The following is an 18,844-nucleotide window of genomic DNA, read 5'->3' on the forward strand; positions in this document are numbered from 1 at the left end:
TCACTGGAGCAAACACAAACTATTAAAATAAACAATTTAATTACTATCTGTGTGTATGCACAAAAAGAAATAAAGCTGTAAAACTACTTGTGGTTTTACTTCCCATAAAACAAAACTGTCTATACTGCCACCCAGTGGAAAAGGTTGTCTACTGCTCCAGGCGGAGATCTTGTCACACGAAACTTTTGCTTTATGGTCGCTCTGAAAGGAAAAGTCTGAAACATTTGAGTTTGAAACACCTATTCTGTCTATTTTTTTATTATTTATCTTATTAACATTATAATTTATATATGCATATGCGTGCATGTATAAAATAAGAACTCTGCAGACTTCAGGAAAAAAAATTAATGAAACAATGAAGTTGATTAGACTTTCCAGGAGTTTCTCTGACTACTGTTCCGCATTTATCGTCATGAAAATATTTTTAACACCTCCAAATAAAAATATTTCAAGATTTTTTAAGAACTTCATAAACCTGCAAGTTTACATAAGTAAAATTTAAAGGGACGAGCAAAGGTAGATGCGGTTATTTGTAAGTAATCACTTTCAGGGACAAATGATGAGCACACATAACATAAACATAAACATAAAGAGCAAAAGCATTTTAACAGATGGGATGGTGAATTGTTTAAGACATATCTACTACCGAGATGCAATGTTCTTCTTCTTCTCGTGTATTATTAACAGTTTTGTCACATGAAAGTTTGGGGCTATCCAAAAACAAAGGGACAGAGAAGGGGAATAACATCGCCACAAAGGACATGTCACGAGTTTCCCTGTATGACTGGGCATCAATCTTTATTTATACAGGGAAAATTCCCAAACCATACTTAGTTTTCTAGTTTAATCTTTTTTTACTTTCTTTCTTCAGCAACTCTAAGACTGAGCTCAGCACTTTACCAAAGTGTTTTTGTTTTGTTTTGTTTTTACTATAGATAGAATCATGAAATGGAAAAATAACACAATGACAAAAAGTATATTGCTGATTGGTACACACAGCAAAGAGTGTTGCACTTCCACCGTGGAGGTGCAAAACTTGCAAAGTAAGAAGCAAGCTAGAAAGGAAAGGTGCAGCAGAAGGAGGAAGCTGATCTCAAGAGGTGAGGTCTGAGAACCTCTTTACCTCCCAAATACATGTGCAAGAAAAAATACAAATCATGACTAATATATAGTATAATATTATCAATTTTTGCTTCAGCACCACATTAACTTAGTTTAACTGACATATTAATTAAATGTTTAATAGACATTAAATATTAACTTTTACTAGAGTATTTTACATGCGTCTCCAGACATGCCAGAGCCTCCTGAATGTCTCTCACTAATAAAATCAAAGGTTGTCAAGTTGTTGCTGACTTATTTTGGCCCGTTTGTTACGGTGGAATTTGGTAACTTTAAGGAATGTCGTTGCTATAACGAGACTGGACCACACATGGGCGCTGTGTATTTCATATAGGGTCTGTAAACTGATAAACTGATAGGAAGGGGCTGGTACGTGCACCAAAGGTTCTCTTCCACTTTTTGGATTCTCAGTCTCCAAAAAAGTTTGGAGTCAAAAACGTCCCAGAGTCTCCCGGTAGATACAAATATCGTGTCTGAAAACAAGAGGTTCTCTTTAAAAAAAAAAGCTGCTAATAAATTGGTGAGTACATTCAACAGGTAATTACGTGAAATTACATGAATGTCAGGTGGTGGTGACGGGATGGGGGGGGGGGGAGAGAGAGAAATTATAGAGCAAAATTTTAAAAATTAAAAAAGCAACGAAAAGAAAGAACTGCTGGGACAAAACGAGTCTCAACATGAGTCCACAAAGTGAAAACGAAACGAGGAAAACATCGTTGCGGGCTTCCCCGGTGAGTACATGAACCATATCCAAAATTAGGTCTGCGCGTACTGTAAGAGTGTGTCGCGCGAAAAAAAGGCCCGCCAGTAAAGTCACGCATGCATTAAAACAAAACAAAAAGAAAAACAGTTTTACATATTGTATTATTATTGTATTTAAACTGTTATAATATGATTAAATGCAATTTAACCGCTGGCTTTTACAGCCGTGGTTTGTGTGCTACTATTTTCACATCTCTGATAACTAACATGGTGGCTCTTTTAATGTGACTCCTGAACGCCTTTTATAAGCTATAAGCTGAACCTTTTATATTTGTTCGATAAAAACGCAAATGTCCACGTAAAAGCTGGGAAACGCAGCAGAAGCAGATTTCAAGTGTCGAATTATTTTAAAAATAAGCAGTACAAGTCTGAATTCACTGCCTTTGCTTTTTTGCACATACTCTCTAGTTTCTAAGGAAAGAAGAACCAGAACTCAGTTAATGTGTTGGTCAAATCAGCAGTTCACATTAAAACCTGGGGGGGCAGGGGGGTTTAAAGTGACGCTCATGTACAGCGCCCTCCAGTGACTATGGAGCGTTTGTGCAAGCCTCAGCAGCTGCGTGTAAACATTTCCTGATCAATCATTTTTCAATACAGAACAGCGGAGCAGTTTATTGGATTTAGGTTTTGAAATTTACAACAAGGTAAAATATAATAATTAAAGTATATTTTCTGACAGAGCAAAAATAGGAAGAACAACCTTGTGTCTCGTGTTACACTCGGTCACAGCCCAAGAAGAGGCGAGACCAGATAAAGTGGTAACTTCAAAAATGATACTTTGTAAAAACATATTTGTCAGTGGTGTAAAGCGTACACGTACACATGGCAGAGTGTGTCTAAAACACAGAATCGTGCTGTTGCTAAGCTGGTGAACATCTGAAGGCTGGCTGTCACTGCAGGAAGGAAGACGCTTTTATATTGCTGCTCAGTTACCTGCTGCAAAACAAAGCACAGAACACAACAAACGAAGTGGAGATGCCTAGAGATCAACACAGCTGTTATATGAATGTGATACTACCCGGCACATCTATATACTGATGATTTTCTCTTGTATCAAAAACGTAAAGCACTTCTCACTATAATGCAGAGGTCTGGGAAATCTAAAAGGCCAGCAGGCCCACTGCAAAGACAAATCAACTGTCTTTTAGATTTATAAAGAAAGCGATCTATGTGCAAAACACAACAGGATTGTCCTGTGTCTGAATTTTTATAAGTAAAAGGTCTAAATATACTATTCGTGTTGTGTGTTAGCAAAGAGGGCTGCACATCAGCTGGAAATTTGTGCCCGGTGTTTTCACTCCCATTTTCTCAGCTGCATGATTTCATAAGATTAAACTTGGTAGATTTTGTCTAATCATGCTGAGAAACATGTGGACAGACAGACAAACCACACAGGAATTACAGGAGCCATCGTCACTTCTTTTCCTATTTACATTTAGGTGTCTAACCGCTAAATGGTGGTTAGTGTTTTGTTTGAGAGTTGCACTTGAGGAAGAGGAAGACGAGCAGTGCTGCTTTCAGTGAATGCTCGGTTTGCTTGTCAAAGCTCCATTTTGCTAATAATTTGGCTTTAGCCCTTACTAACCTTTAGACTCTTCAGACAGAGTAATAAAGAAAGATATATGACTGTGCAAACGTATTGTTTATTGTATTATGCACGACTTCCCTTGCACATCTTTTGCATGTTTCTTTTTTTATTTTATTTGCCTGTCCTGTCCGGCACTGGAGCAATCAGAATTATCGTCTGAAGGCTTTAGAAGAAGTCATGGGGTGAAGTGATATTTTAAGCTTTGCTCTGTTCCACTGACTCTTTGTTATTTTTTTCACTTTTGTCTTTTAACCTAGTTAAAGACACTGCAGATGCTTGGCTTTGTGTAATTGTGTGGTAAAATGGCATTTGGATTTGACTAATATTGATACAATGACATTAAATAGACATGTCTGCACACCCACACGGTGATGTCAATCTGATTACACCCCCCTGATATAAAGCTTGATACTGTGCTCTTTTATATTTAAGATAATAAACTGTTTACACCTGGAATGCGACTCGAGAAAGCTGCTATTAAATGGGTGAGCTGCAAATATTTAGAGCTAATTTGATTACTGAAAGCGAGTGCCGAGGGGCTCAGCATCAGCATTATGACTCATATGGCTAGACGTATTGCAGTTTGCTGGAATCTTCTAAAAAAGCCCCAATTAAGTGTTATTAGGTGGTAAGTAGGTGTGTGATGGGGTCTTTTGGAAGGTGTCAAAATTATTACAGGAATGAAACATGTTTTGAACAAATGATGCATTATTAAAGTTATATTATTATATGATATTCTTCTAAGAGTAAAACATTTTACGACAGTCGGTAAAAGAATAAAATGTTCTGGGGTTCTAAATATGCTAAAATGGATTCACCCCTCGGTCTTCAAAAATCTATTTTTGTCCTGCTTTTTGTTAAAATTAGGTGACACAAATATGGCAGCATTGTCTTGATGATAATTTCAGTTTCCTGTTGACGTTTTCTCTCTAGTTGTCTGTTGCATATTCATAGTGGTGGGAAGCACCACACTGACTCTGCTCAAAGAGTCTGAAACCACATCCTTAGTCACGCTTGTGACTATGACGCCCGACAGCCTCAGCTTTGTTCCGCTTGGCGTTCTCACACAGACATCAGCGCATCTGTGACTCTGACGCTTCGCTCACCAGTAAAGTTGCTGGAGTTTTAATTAGAATACGGTAAGATCATAATTTATTTTTCTCAGTGAAAAACTGAAAATGCCAAGATTATGATCATCCAGTATTAATTTGATTATTTTTGGATTTAGAATTTGTTAAGAAAAGTATACGGTGTAGTGTTCTTGCTAAACCTGACGCTCATCTCGTCCGATATTCATTTTTAGCCACTTACTCACTTTGTCCAAGTTTAGAAGTCAGTTACAAAAAAGCTATTTATTTATATCTTTTTAAAACACTTTTTTTCTGCCACACAACCACAGCTTTTTCTAAATTCTTCTGTGTTTAATGCAGCTGTTAGCAGCGGGTGGCCCCATGGCTCCCCAACATGTGTTCTTTTTCTTGCTGTGGTGCCTCGCTCTTTTCCTTCATGGAGGTAAGCAAGCTCTTTGTAATCTTTTTGTTTTCTTACTTCATTGATTTCTGTAGTTATTGATCCATTTATTGTATTTCGGATGCACTGACTGTACGCTGTGGGTTTGTCTTGTCGTGGTTTTTGTGGCTACATTTTTTATTAAAATTAATTTCTTCAATTGAGTAAAACTGAGTAAAACTGCAAAAAAAGAAATGCTTTGATTTTGAAGAATATTGTTAAACTGGAAAACTAATAAATGTTAATGTTTTTTTTTAGCATCTACATCATTTTGCAATGTCACCTGCTGGACAGACTACGATGAGTTGTTGAACTGTTCGTGCGCAGCCTCTGTGCCGATGAATCCCCTTAACATCAGTGTCATTTGCAGGTAAAAGTTGCAGTGTGGCTATTTATGCAAACACTTTGTGGAGGCTTGTTTGAAATGATTGATTGGTTTATGCATTACCAGCTTCAGTAACTTTTTTATGGTATAGATGTGTTGTCAAATCGTCCAGTTTTAGTGCATAAACTGATTTTCATCTGTTTGCCATAGTTGGCATGAGGAGCTGATCGACCAGTGTTGCATTTATACCAGTGTTTGTGAATTAAATACAACAATAATAGGCTATCTTAGACTTTATTTCTTGGTCAATCCAACCACAAGTGGACACATCAGAACTTTCTTGTGTCTATATCATTTGGGTCCAAAATTCCCTGACTTTTGGTGTCATTTCAACTAGAAGGTTGAGGATCTCCCCTGCACACTTTGCTTAGGGAGAATTATGCAAAAAAGTTTTCCCATCTAATGTGTGTGTAGCCCTACAGGCCACTCCAACTGGTGACACTGACATCGCAATTTGTGACTTGCAATAGGGTGCAGGAGATGCCAATGAAGGACCACCACGTCCTGCACTGATGACGTATTTTGTTGTTGGGGTCTCGTTGGGGACACATCAGGACACATTAGCTTTTAGTCTACAAAGCAACCCTTACTTAGCCTATTGGTGGTTGTTTACACTTGCACGAACAGCCGTCTCCGTGTGAACTGATTGCCCAAGATGGGTTTAAAACAAGTGTAAGCCTTTAATCGTTATCTGTATGTCACAGAAAACAGGTGGCACGAACAAACATTTTTAGATTTATGTCTCATTAAAGAGACAGTATGTAGCATACAGTGTATGTACCAGAGAGACAAACTGCACTCCCTGGCGGCGACACTGTTTCAACACCACTGAAGTTTTAATCGCTTTAGTTCATATTCATTATATTTATTAAATATTTAGCGCTCCTCAGTTGATCAGTTGATGCTTTTCTTTTTCATATATGATAATACAAATAAAAAAATGTTTGGGTTTTTAAAAATCACTTTAAATATTTAACAGTGGGCTTCAAAAAATGTTAATGGGCTAATGAATATTTATGTTTTTATTCAGGTGTATTTTGCTTATAGAAATATTAGCGCATGACTGAACCACCTGCAAATCATCAGGACACCATTAAAAACAGTCAGTTTTGTTTTTTTAGGGGTGAAGATGAAGACGTTGATGGCAGCTGTGTTATCCGACCGCCTCAGTCCTGGTGTCAAATTGATAAGCCCTTTATTGATGTTGCATCAGTTGGAACAGTCTGCAGCACGACAGTCAGTGAAGAAGGCAGCTCATTCATAAATGAGTCATCCAGCTGGAACCTGAGTGAAGTGGGTAAGTAAAACTGATAACTCCTCAGTCTGACATTTCACTATTTGTCATCTCTGCTGAACACATAAAAAAGTCATCAAAACTGTTACAGAAAACAGCCTGTTGGTCCTCCAGTGACATTTCAGTCGCATCAAAATGTGTGTTAAAGACAAATTAAGGCATGTTAAATATGTTCCCTATTTTGGTTATTGATCACCCTCCATACATTAAACAATTTTCAACACAGATTGAGAGTTCAGAAAATCCAGAAGTTACAAGAATCATTCTGGCAACTTTCCCAATTTACCCGAATTGTTGTTTGCCGGTGAATGCCCACCTGTCTGTTTTATACTCGAAATTAAAACAAAAGCTAAAAATAATGTTCAGCTGCCATTTCTGGGCATGCACACATTTTCATAATATTCCCCTGGGGCTTTGTTTTCACAGTGAAACTTAAGCCTCCTTTAAACGTTCAAGTTGAAAACGCAGCGGAATTCTACAACATAACCTGGAGCCATGACAACGCTGCCGCCGACTGCCTCAGATACAGAGTCCGCATAAGAACGAGCGAAAACTTGTTGAAGGTAATAGCAATATAAAAACCAATAACTTGGACGTGAGATTGAAAAAAACATTACTGTGAAATTTCTCAAAAATTCTCACAAAATTCTGATGTTTTTTTATTTTGTTCCTAACAGGATCCAGTTTTCTCCAAGGAAAGAGTGTCAGAAATGCAAATTCTGATAAACCACAATGAACTACAACCACATACCAATTATACTGTGGATGTTCAAGCCACATTTTGTCCTACATGTCCCCTTCAGGGTCCATGGAGTGAATGGAGTTCCACTACAAACTGGAAAACAGAGGCGTTAAATGTCAAAGGTAGCCTTAATGTTCAAAGTAGCATCAATATTGAAGGTGAAAACTTATCCGAATTTATTTGAAAGTGTTTTATGCGTTTACGTTCTGCATGTGTCTTCGTGCATACACTTCAGTAACAGGAAGGGTGTCATTTGTTTGTCTAAGACTAAAAATTTTAAATGCCTTCTTTCCAGGTACTTGGTGGCACATCTTCCTGCCCATCATTATGGTCTTCTTTTTTTGCCTGTGTCTGTGTTATTCACAGAAAACGTAAGTATTTGAAACACTGTTTTGTTTGTCTTTTCTTTTTTAAACCCCAGCAAACAATCACGATTAAAAACGTAATCGTTTGCATTGTCAGATTTCCGCTGAAACTTCATTAATTGCACAAAAAAGAAATAACTCAGCAGAGTTGAAACAATTTAATACTGGAGGTCAACAGTAACGCTTCCAGTAAATGATTAACAAAGCTTTAATCTGCATTTTCCTGGCATCACCTCCCACATATAGAAAAACCACTGCAGCATGTACGTGTGCAGCTCTTGCACTGAAAAGGCTAGCAGACATAGGAAGTTATGCAGAGCATCAGTGTCAGAGAACCGAGAACACCTCGCTTATCAAGTGCACACGGTTACAAGAAACCTACACAAGTTCACAAAAGCACATGAACTCTGTGCTTACATTTGTTCTGTTTGTTTTTTTGCTTTCTCTTTCTTACCTGTTTCAAATAATGATGATGAAATGTTCTTCTCAGTGGAGTGATCACACCTTTTGATATTGGGTTTTTGAAATTATTCTAACGCATCTCTCTCGGGTACAGATGAATGGCTAACACTGTGCCAGTGGCTAACACTGTGTTAGCCACTGGCACAGTGTTAGCCACAGCTGAAAGTGATTCTACACTGATAAACCTTGAACGATCAGTTTTAGTAGAAACTGTTTCAGGGACAAACTGTTGGATTCAGCTTTGTTTATTTTAAACCTGTGGCTTGTTTTATACCGAAAAATGCTCCAAGTGACACGACATGTGTCACATGTCATAATTATTGCAGAGAGCTCTATAATAAAAAAAAGTCCTTTGTTATCATTCCAGCCCAGAGAATCATCTCAGTTTAGGCAACAAACAACGCTGAAACGTGCGTCAAAGTTTTCCTCGTCTTACGGCGGTAAAGAATCCTTTCAAAGAATAAATCTAAATCCAGACAAGGATTAGTCGGGTCAAGTCGCAGCGCGGTTAACAACTTTCAAGTGTTCATTTCATAGAAAAGAAAATTTTCTCTACTACTAATAAACTTATCATTTTGTCTTATAGATAACAAATAGTCAAATAGCAAGATGTGACTAATGAATTCTGCTTAACTCTGTACAGTCTTTCACATGAAATCTGTTGTGTTATCAGCATTTCTAGTTTGTAGCTGTTGCCTTTGACCACAGCTTCATAACTGCTCAGCTCACGTACTGAAAACGAAAATCACCTCCATAAGACGTGACACTGAGCTATAAATGTCATTTTCCCTTCTCTGCCTGTTGTTTGGTTTTAAAATCATTTCACATTTGTCTCAGGTATTGGCAGAGAAAACTTCAGGTGATTACGTACATCCCGAGGCCGGATGAGTTTTTCAAACCCCTGTATCACAACTACGAAGGGAACTTCAAGGTAAGACAGCAAAACAAGGTCACTCATTGCGTTTTTGTGTAATTTCCAAATTAAGCCAGCAGGTGCTGCCACAGGGGGGACTTTCTGCACATCTGGACCCTGTTTTGTGGGACTTTCCCCAGACTTCACACTAAGGGACTCCGTGATGTGAATGAGTCAGTGTGTAGGGGCTTCAAGAACCTTTTCAGATATCAGTATGAAATCTTGTGGGTTGATATTTGTGTATAAAAGTCAAACCTGTTCCACCCCAGTGGAAAATACCACCGGTGAATCTATTTTGATCTTTGATTTGACATAGTATTAGACTAAAAACAGCCTGCTCTTCACCTGAAAGGCACACAAGTGAAAAGGTTGTGGTTTGCACTTTTGAAATAGTTTTGCTGTTTCTTTATGAATCGCTTCATCTTCTATTACCCTGTGTATTTACCCTAATGTGATTTATGCTATTTTTCTTTCTAAGCTTAGGGAAATGTTGATCGTTATTTCTCCCTTTTCTTTATGTTAACTCATTTCAAATCCAAGCGGATAGAGTCTGCACTGTATTTCTAAATAGCTGGGTTAAAATGTCTCTTACATAAAGCACCTTATCATGTCTGCTTTTGCTTCTCATTTGCTGCTTCTTTAGAATAAAAACAATCCAGTACAGCAGCTTCACCACATCTCGCTTATAAAGGAGTGTAGAGCACATTGAAAGAACCTGCTAGTATAATTTAAACATACCTTTAAAATAGACCTTTTACCGCAGAACGGTTCTTCCATTGCAAATGTTCCACATCCCCAGAAAGTATAAAATTAGCCCCGCAGCAATCTTGGTGACAGACCAAAAAAAACCCACACCTCCGCCTCAGTTCTCACTCTAGTTGATGAATTTCACCCGAGTACGAGCAACAAGTTGAATTTATTAGCTTTGGCCATGAATGCAGTTGCACACATTGTTCAGTAGAGTGCGCTGCTGCAGCAAATGTCAGAAACAACATCAGGCAAGAGGAGATTATTCTTACTTGGTTTGATAAACAGTAATTCTTTTATTTAACTTTGAGGAATGTAGCTGATAACATACAAGATATAGTAGTTTAAAATTACAACTTTTAAGTTACTGATTTAAACCCATTTTTACAGTTACTTTTGTTTTGGAAACAGAGTCAATGTTGACTGCATACTGTCCCACTGTAACTCTTTATTTGGCACCAGTTCTTATCAGAAGGTGGCAGTATTGTTATTGGTAATTGAACCTTTTTCGGGGGGGCTTAAAACACACTTTACTGCAAACCACATTCACCTATTCCCACACGCTTTCATAAAGAATGCCTAGGGTGCTTTAAGCACCAAACAGAGTTGATTATTTTGCTCAAGGAACATTTGAGGAGTGGGGCTTTGCACTGCTTCCCTTCTAATTGTTGGGTAACCCACTCCACCGCCACTTACCCACTTTAAGTTCTTAAAAACAATCTTTGATTTTAAAGACAGTGTAGTCTTTTTCCTTTCTTTCCGTCCTTCTTTTTTTTGACTCTGTATTACGTCTTTCTCTCAGATATGGTTGTAGTTTGTTTGCAGTGTCTTTCACCCTTGTGGTGCAGAGTGCTTCCTTTCTCTCAGCGATTTTAAAAAGATTGTTGTGCTGAAGAGCTTTTTTTCCAGGATGTGGTGGCCTATGCTTTGAGAAACTGATTCATGCTTATCTGGCCATCAGCTTGCTGCAAGCCAGTGGTAATTGCAGAAAGTTTACACCTCATTGCCACATATGGGTTGCTGTAAAGGAATGTGCATTTTAAGAAAGAGATATACTTTAATAGTGCATTAAAGTAAGAATCACTAATATTTTCTTAGAGGATAGGACATATATGCTCCTTTTGAGCTACTCCTGCAGTCTTTCCACATGCGACTAGTCACAGCTTAATTCCTGTTTGTCTAGTTTGCTAAAAAAATAATGATTTCTAATGGCTAAAATGTCAGATATTTTCAAACTGTATTTGTATTAGTAGGAACAAAAAATTTCAGGACCTGTACCATTTTAACATTTCTGGTCCTGGCACTAACAGTTAAATCTTTTGATCCTGTGAAAGCCCCAGACACTTAGGTACTTGTCCGGATGTCTCAACCACACTTGCAAAAGAACCTAAGATAAGGACAAGGTTCTCAACATTAAAGCGAACTTGTTTTGCTTTTTTAAAAGGTGATTTTTAATTAAGTATTAGTTCTTTGGTAAAACATGGTAACAGTGAAAATACTGAAATCCATTATCTACCACAAAAGTCAAATGAACTGATATTTCCGCCAGCAGTCTGGCAGCTTTGCTCTCCTCTGGGACCTCCCCATCCTTCCACATACATACACTGAAAGCTGGAGGTGGGGAGAGAAACGGCAAGACCCCCACACATTAGAGCAATGATAATAGATATGATATTCAAATGCAAACACTTCCTGAGTGGAAAAGTGGATGTAGTGGGTTGTAAAGCAGCTTCTGCACGACCTTTTGGATGTGCAGAAGGGTAGCAGCATGCTTGGCAGGCACTCACACTGCAGCCAGTGAATGACACTGTTAGGAAAGAGAGAAAGACTTTTAATTCTCATGCAAATCATTTGGTGCACACTGTTTCCTTGAGAAGATGACAAAGCACACTCTTAAACATTCAGCTGACACTTTTTTAGCATTTCTTTAGTCCAGCATTTTGATGTTTCCCCCTTTTTTTTTCTCTTACAGGAATGGGTGAAGCCTGTATTCAGTGAATATGATTACCTGAGGATCAGTCCAAATGTTCAGATGATGAGTGAGAAGCAGCATGACATACTTCACTGGAGCGACGAGAAGCAGCGAGACAATGAGGACAACGAGACGAATCAAGGTGGCGACATCCACCACATGCTGCAGCCTCACAGCAACATGCTGCTGCACTTTCCAGACGGTGACAGTTCACAGGGCAACAGCCACTCCACTGGACACATCTCCATCCATACTGTAACCTTATCTGGAGAAGATTTTGATGAGGAAGTTACATCACAGAGCTCCCTCAGAAGTTACCAAGATGGAACAAGCTTGGGTTCCTTTGAGGAAGACAACAGAGAGCATGCCAGCTATGCTTTAGAGGAGCCTCACATGTCCAGGATGAACAGACAAAGTGGGGTATTACCACAGCATGAAAACCGCATATCCAATGACCTACTAGTGGAAAACCTAAACTTCCAGCCTCATGATCAGTTTAATGAACCAGAGAGGGTATCCCTTGACTCGTTTGAGCAGTCAGAAGATGGCTACCCTCATGTGGACCTGGACACAATTGATAGTGGTTTTGGGGAGTGTGGCAGCCCCGGAGCATCAGACTCAAATACAGCAGATCAGATCAACTCTGATTTATTTCATCAGCACACGAACTCAAATTCAAATTATGTTAAGCAGTGGATGATAATGTAGCACTATTCAAGAAGACTCAAGCCACCTGGAGAATGAACTCCATGAATCACAATGATTCAAAGTCGACTGACTGCTACCGTTTCAGATTGTTGGGCTGTGGGGCACACGTTTATTTAAGACTTGGATTTGTTGATGATATTTGAATTAGAAAAAGAACCTAGTTGAGTGGTCATGCTGTAATGTTGTGTATTTTTTATAGTTGAATGTTTTTTTTTCTTGCACTATAGTCTTGTTCCGTTATTTTAAAAGAACAGCTCCAAGGGAGAGGAGAGAGAGAAAGAGACTCTATGCCTGAAAATATCAGTAGATAAAAATAAATGAAATAAATAATATTTAATAAAAATACAGTGATTCTGTGAAATGCAAATTCATTTACATACATACTTATAAGTGTTGATTTAATTTAATAATAAAATGCTGCAAAAGTCTGATTAGTTCCATGCTGACTCAACAGAATTTAACAAATCCTCAATCAAAATTCTGCTTTGATTTAGATTGCCTGAACATTTTTTGAAATCCAATTATTTTCTCATGGTCATGCATGCTTTGTTAGTTTGTTACTATCAAAGCATGGTTTGTTAGCATGCATGCTGCCTTATCAAGATATTGATAATGTCTGTTTTCCTTGCAAATGCATTTTGGCAGAAACCACTGAAAGTCATGCTTTGTGCAATGTCAGACAAAAGTGCAAATTTGGAGCAAAATGTTATCTGAGGATGATTATTTCACTGGTCTTCATCTCATTCATCAGCAGGAAGGAGACAAATGCGTCAGAAAAACTTCATCTCCTGTTGTAAAGAGTCTGCTTGTGTGTCTTCTTTCTTCAGACATTGTGTTTCACTTGAAAGTGTTAAATGTAACTTCATCCATATTTAAAACAGTTTAAAACATTGATCAGTAAAATAAAAGTGTCAACACAATCAATGAATAATAGATGAGATGTTCTATGGTAAATGTTTTTGCATTGTTACGGAGATGTCATTGCACCTCAAAATTTAATATTGTGTCAATTTTGCATCATACAAAGTTTAAGCATGAAAGTGCAAATTTTCTCAGACATAAGTCTGAAAAAATTTGTAATACATGTTACTAAATTTTTTTAGTATCTTCTGCAAAAATGTATTGGGTTAAAGTAAATATCTAGATAAAGTTGATTAATAGTGCAAATTCATGGTTTGCAAATCACTGTGACATTGTGTAACTTTTAACTGATCAAGACGGAATCAAATAAGTTAGAAAGGATATTTAAAGATGAATTATGCTGCGATCACAATATTGCTTTAGCATGTCATCTTTTAGCATCCATATAATTTTCACATTCTATCAGTGATAGCCTTGAGGCGCTTTTTACTGTGACATAAAGACCCTGCAATATTAGAGAACAAGCCCCAACCATCAGAAGGTCCCCTATGAGCATCAATTAGAGACTTTGTGAAATAAGAACTCCTTTTTATTGACAGCATCTCCAGCAGCACCAGGCCAGAAAGGGCCAGCCAGAAAGAAAAACAACTTAAAACTAGAGAGTGAGATTATACAAATGCTACTGGCATGCAATAGTTGCATATAATGGGGCTACAGATGTAAGGTACTTGCAGTCATATAGCTCTTTTCTGTTCTTATTGACCACTCAATATTTGGAATGGTAAATGGACAGATTCTTATTTAGCTCTTTTCTACTCTCCCAGAGCACTCAAAGCACTTTATAACACATGCCACATTCACACGCATTCATCAGAGAGCAACTTAGGATTGCTTAGGTTAGTGACTTGCCCAAGGATATTTGGCATACAGACTTGGGGGAGCCAGGGGTTGAACCACCAGCCAAAGAGAGCTCCCGAGCTACAACCACCCCAGTGGACTGCAAGTCAAGGTGAGAAGGCTCCTGGTTTGACCCCGGCTGGGGTCTTTCTGTGTAGCAGTGGTACAACATTTTCTACCACCTTGCCACTCGAGAGGGAAGTAGGCATGAGTGGAGTAAGGCTTGGTGCATCATGGTCCCCAGTAACTGAGAAGCGTAACTTTGGGATGGTTCAGGGTCAGTTGATCCATTTACATATCTACTATTTGCTCGATGATATTCGAATGCAGTTAATAGGCTTGAAAACTAAAATAATACTTTATACACAGAGTTTTGTGTTGGTCATCCCATGAAAAACCTTTACAAGTCAGCTGATTTTTATTTAATGTTTTTGTACAATAGCTTTATTGAGTGTACCCATGTAAACATTTACCTCCACACTAAATATTTTGAGTTACAGGTTCTGAAAGTACATGTGAATGGGTCAAATTTTTAAAACAACTCTTGATAAGTACAGGAGACTTTTCAGGGCTGAGAAACACTCTGTTTAAAAGAAAAACAGTGCAACCAAATTTACACCCACTCCAAGTATCACAATCTGAAGCCAAAATCTTGTTTCTGTTCAGCACGATTATTTCTGTAACCGACACTGAGCATCAACATCATGTATATCATAATAGTTTCAGAATCAAAACATAACCAGTTTTTTAGATTTGTGAGGGGTGGACTAGCAAAGCAAGCACTGGTATTATAAGAGATAAGATAAGATAAGATAGAACTTTATTAATCCCTCGGGTGGGTTCCTCTGGGAAATTCGACTTCCAAAAAAGCACAGCAACGACCGAAGTTACAGTTACAGAATTGTTATATATATATATATATATATATATATATACACACACACACACACACACACACACACACACACACACACACACACACACACACACACACACATATATAAATACAGAGACAAATATAAATAAAATATACAAAGGGGATAAATAGAATAAATAGGAATAAAAAAAAAATACAAGTGAATTGCACATTTCAAGTATTGAGTCTATTGCACTGTTGACTATTTACAAAAGTATTGCACAAAGGTATTGTACAGTGAGGTGAAGAGGCACTACAGCTTAGTTGTTCCCCCCTCCTTTGTCCTCCTGTTTCCTGTTTCCCCTCCCTCTCCCCTCCAGAGAGGAGTTAAACAGTCTGATGGCGTGTGGGACAAAGGAGTTTTTAAGTCTGTTAGTTCTTGTCTTGGGGAGAAGCAACCTGTCACTGAACAGACTCTTCTGATTGTTTATGGCCGTGTGCAGAGGATGCCCAGCATTGTCCATAATGTCCATCAGTTTCTTTAATGTCCTTTTCTCTGCCACTGTCACCAGAGTGTCCAGCTTCATGCCGACCACAGAGCTAGCCTTCCTGATCAGTTTCTCCAGCCTGCATGAGTCCCTCTTTGCTGTGCTGCTCCCCCAGCACACCACAGCATAGAAAAGTACTCCAGCAACCACCGACTGGTAAAACATCCTCAGGAGCTTCCTGCAGATGTTAAAAGACCTCAGCCTCCTGAGGAAGTACAGTCGGCTTTGGGCTTTTTTATACAGGTGCTCTGTGTTGCATGACCAGTCCAGTTTATTGTCCACCCACAGCCCGAGGTACTTGTACTTGTTGACCACCTCCACCTCCTCCCCCTCTATCTGAACCGGCAGTGGACCTTCTCTGGACCTCCCGAAGTCCACAACCAGTTCCTTAGTCTTTGAGGTGTTGAGTTGCAGGTGGTTTGTGTGACTCCATGCGACAAAGTTCCTCACCAGACTTCTGTACTCCTCTTCCTGATCATCCCAGATACACCCCATGATGGCCGTGTCATCTGCAAACTTCTGAATATGGCATAATTCAGAGTTGTAGCAGAAGTCAGAGGTGTACAGGGTGAAGAGAAGAGGGGACAGCACAGTTCCCTGTGGTGCTCCTGTGCTGCTGACCACAGTGTCAGACGTGATCATTTACTGGAGCCGACTTCAAAAAGTGTATTTCTGAGTATGAGCATGTCGTACTTATATGTTACAGCAATTATATATGAGAGTAATGTTTGGTAAAGTGAGTACAAGAGACACCACCTTTAGCAAAAGGTAAGCCGAGCAGGTAATGAAGCAACAATTGTGAATTCACCATCTAATGGTGCACACTCTTCTGTGTGTTCAAATTGCATTCAGGATTTTCTCTGTGCATTTATCAAATCAGAATGAGTGATGGACATTAAAAGTGAAGTAAGTGAGGGAAAGGAGAAAACATGTGTGACCATAGTCAGTCTAATAGTTGCTTCAACAGGACTTTTGGACCTGGAATCCACAAGTGGGGATAGGTTAACTGCATCAAAACATCTCAGTTTAGTCTTCATGATTAATTTGACACATTACATCCTTTAAACATAATCTCTGGCTCTCTTCCACAGCACGTCTTCCTTCTCTCACCCCAACCGGTCGCAGCATATGGCCCCTCCCTGAGCCTGGTTCTGCCTGATGTTTCTTCCTGTTTCAGTTTCCTTCCCACTGTCGCTAAAGTGCTTGCTCAGAGGTGGTCTCATGATTGTTGGGTTTTTCTCTGTATGTATTATTACAATACACAGCCCCTTGAGGTGACTGTTGTGAGTTGGTGCTGTATAAATAAAATTGAATTGAATTGAATTAAACTTTCACCTGAGGCCACAAGTGAGTGAAGGATAATAAAACCAATAAAGATTCTGAATTATCATTGCCGTAATTGCACGTGTTTTCTTTATCAAACACCTGGAAAAATATGTGAACTACTGATATTTTTAAAAATGCATTTAAAAGTTGTTCAAACTTTACCCTGGAGGTTTTCTTTTGTTTTTTTTAAAGAATGTGCTCACAGTATCTTAATTTTTACATTTAGCTGCATTCACACTGTTACTTCTGTTTATTATGAACATTTCTGACTTTTCAATAAATATTATTTACCTTTTATAACATAATGAATTAACAGCAAGGCAAAGAAGGCAAGAAGAAATTGTTAACAACCATCAATAAACAGCTGCTATAAGAGAGCTGACTTCACATTCTGATTCATGAACCTTTTTCTGAAAGAAAATCAGGAAGGAAAAACTGGGAAAGTGTGACTAATTATTAGTGCCACATTAAGAAAAAAATGTTGTCCCTTTTGAAATTTTAAAGTTAAACATGAAATGGTGTTTTCAGAGAAAAGAGGGGAGGCTATTTTGAGGAAAGAAAGTAAAAATATGGAGATTACAGTTGTCCTTTCAACCCTAACAAATGCCACGGCTTGAATAACCTCTACAAAAAGACTTGTGTCCATCTTATTGTGTCTTGTGATACATACATCCCCTTTATTTGTTGTTGGCCAGAGGGGCCGATGGCGCGATATGGCAGCCTCGCTTCTGTCAGTCTGCCCCAGGGCAGCTGTGCCTACAACTGTAGCTGCCTCCACCAGTGTGTGAATGTGAGAGTGAATGAATAGTGGCATTGTAAAGCGCTTTGGGTGCCTTGAAAAGCGCTATATACAGTGGGGCAAAAAAGTATTTAGTCAGCCACTGATTGTGCAAGTTCCCCCACCTAAAATGATGACAGAGGTCAGTAATTTGCACCAGAGGTACACTTCAACTGTGAGAGACAGAATATGAAAAAAAAAATCCATGAATCCACATGGTAGGATTTGTAAAGAATTTATTCGTAAACCAGGGTGGAAAATAAGTATTTGGTCAATAACAAAAATACAACTCAATACTTTGTAACATAACCTTTGTTGGCAATAACAGAGGTCAAACGTTTACTATAGGTCTTTACCAGGTTTGCACACACAGTAGCTGGTATTTTGGCCCATTCCTCCATGCAGATCTTCTCGAGAGCAGTGATGTTTTGGGGCTGTCGCCGAGCAACACGGACTTTCAACTCCCGCCACAGATTTTCTATGGGGTTGAGGTCTGGAGACTGGCTAGGCCACTCCAGGACTTTCAAATGCTTCTTACGGAGCCACTCCTTTGTTGCCCGGGCGGTGTGTTTTGGATCATTGTCATGTTGGAAGACCCAGCCTCGTTTCATCTTCAAAGTTCTCACTGATGGAAGGAGGTTTTGGCTCAAAATCTCACGATACATGGCCCCATTCATTCTGTCCTTAACACGGATCAGTCGTCCTGTCCCCTTGGCAGAAAAACAGCCCCATAGCATGATGTTTCCACCCCCATGCTTCACAGTAGGTATGGTGTTCTTGGGATGCAACTCAGTATTCTTCTTCCTCCAAACACGACGAGTTGAGTTTATACCAAAAAGTTCTACTTTGGTTTCATCTGACCACATGACATTCTCCCAATCCTCTGCTGTATCATCCATGTGCTCTCTGGCAAACTTCAGACGGGCCTGGACATGCACTGGCTTCAGCAGCGGAACACGTCTGGCACTGCGGGATTTGATTCCCTGCCGTTGTAGTGTGTTACTGATGG

At 38.9% G+C, this 18,844-nt stretch overlaps 1 protein-coding gene and 1 long non-coding RNA gene across 3 annotated transcripts; one reads left to right on the forward strand and one right to left on the reverse strand.

Annotated features, from left to right (window-relative positions):
• Positions 1 to 1,493: 1,493 nt before the first annotated feature.
• Positions 1,494 to 13,488, forward strand: il21r.1 (interleukin 21 receptor, tandem duplicate 1). 2 transcript variants are annotated; one of them, XM_004568580.3, is made up of 10 exons: positions 1,494 to 1,642; positions 4,406 to 4,611; positions 4,903 to 4,984; positions 5,240 to 5,351; positions 6,488 to 6,663; positions 7,087 to 7,223; positions 7,338 to 7,524; positions 7,698 to 7,773; positions 9,067 to 9,160; positions 11,862 to 13,488. In XM_004568580.3, exons 3-10 carry the CDS (start codon positions 4,924 to 4,926, stop codon positions 12,567 to 12,569), a joined length of 1,551 nt encoding a protein of 516 aa, XP_004568637.3. In that variant the 5' UTR covers positions 1,494 to 1,642; positions 4,406 to 4,611; positions 4,903 to 4,923; the 3' UTR covers positions 12,570 to 13,488. The 2 variants fall into 2 exon arrangements, with proteins under 2 accessions (XP_004568637.3, XP_076746360.1); XM_076890245.1 differs by lacking the exon at positions 1,494 to 1,642 and having other exon boundaries at positions 4,389 to 4,611.
• On the reverse strand, positions 6,531 to 8,346 carry LOC105941315 (uncharacterized). The gene is made up of 3 exons (XR_001167943.3): positions 8,222 to 8,346; positions 7,412 to 7,495; positions 6,531 to 6,650 (listed from the first exon to the last, which is right to left on the reverse strand). It is a non-coding gene; the product is annotated as an uncharacterized LOC105941315 (long non-coding RNA).
• Positions 13,489 to 18,844: the final 5,356 nt, after the last annotated feature.

Source organism: Maylandia zebra, linkage group LG11, assembly GCF_041146795.1.
Source record: "Maylandia zebra isolate NMK-2024a linkage group LG11, Mzebra_GT3a, whole genome shotgun sequence".
Taxonomy (NCBI): domain Eukaryota; kingdom Metazoa; phylum Chordata; class Actinopteri; order Cichliformes; family Cichlidae; genus Maylandia; species Maylandia zebra.

Bases quoted from the DNA above. Each gene is read 5' to 3' on its own strand.
- il21r.1 (XM_004568580.3), top strand. From the start codon at position 4,924: ATGGCTCCCCAACATGTGTTCTTTTTCTTGCTGTGGTGCCTCGCTCTT. The intron at 4,985-5,239 runs GTAAGCAAGCTC...GTTTTTTTTTAG, and splicing joins CGCTCTTTTCCTTCATGGAG to CATCTACATCATTTTGCAAT. The intron at 7,774-9,066 runs GTAAGTATTTGA...CATTTGTCTCAG, and splicing joins CTGTGTTATTCACAGAAAAC to GTATTGGCAGAGAAAACTTC.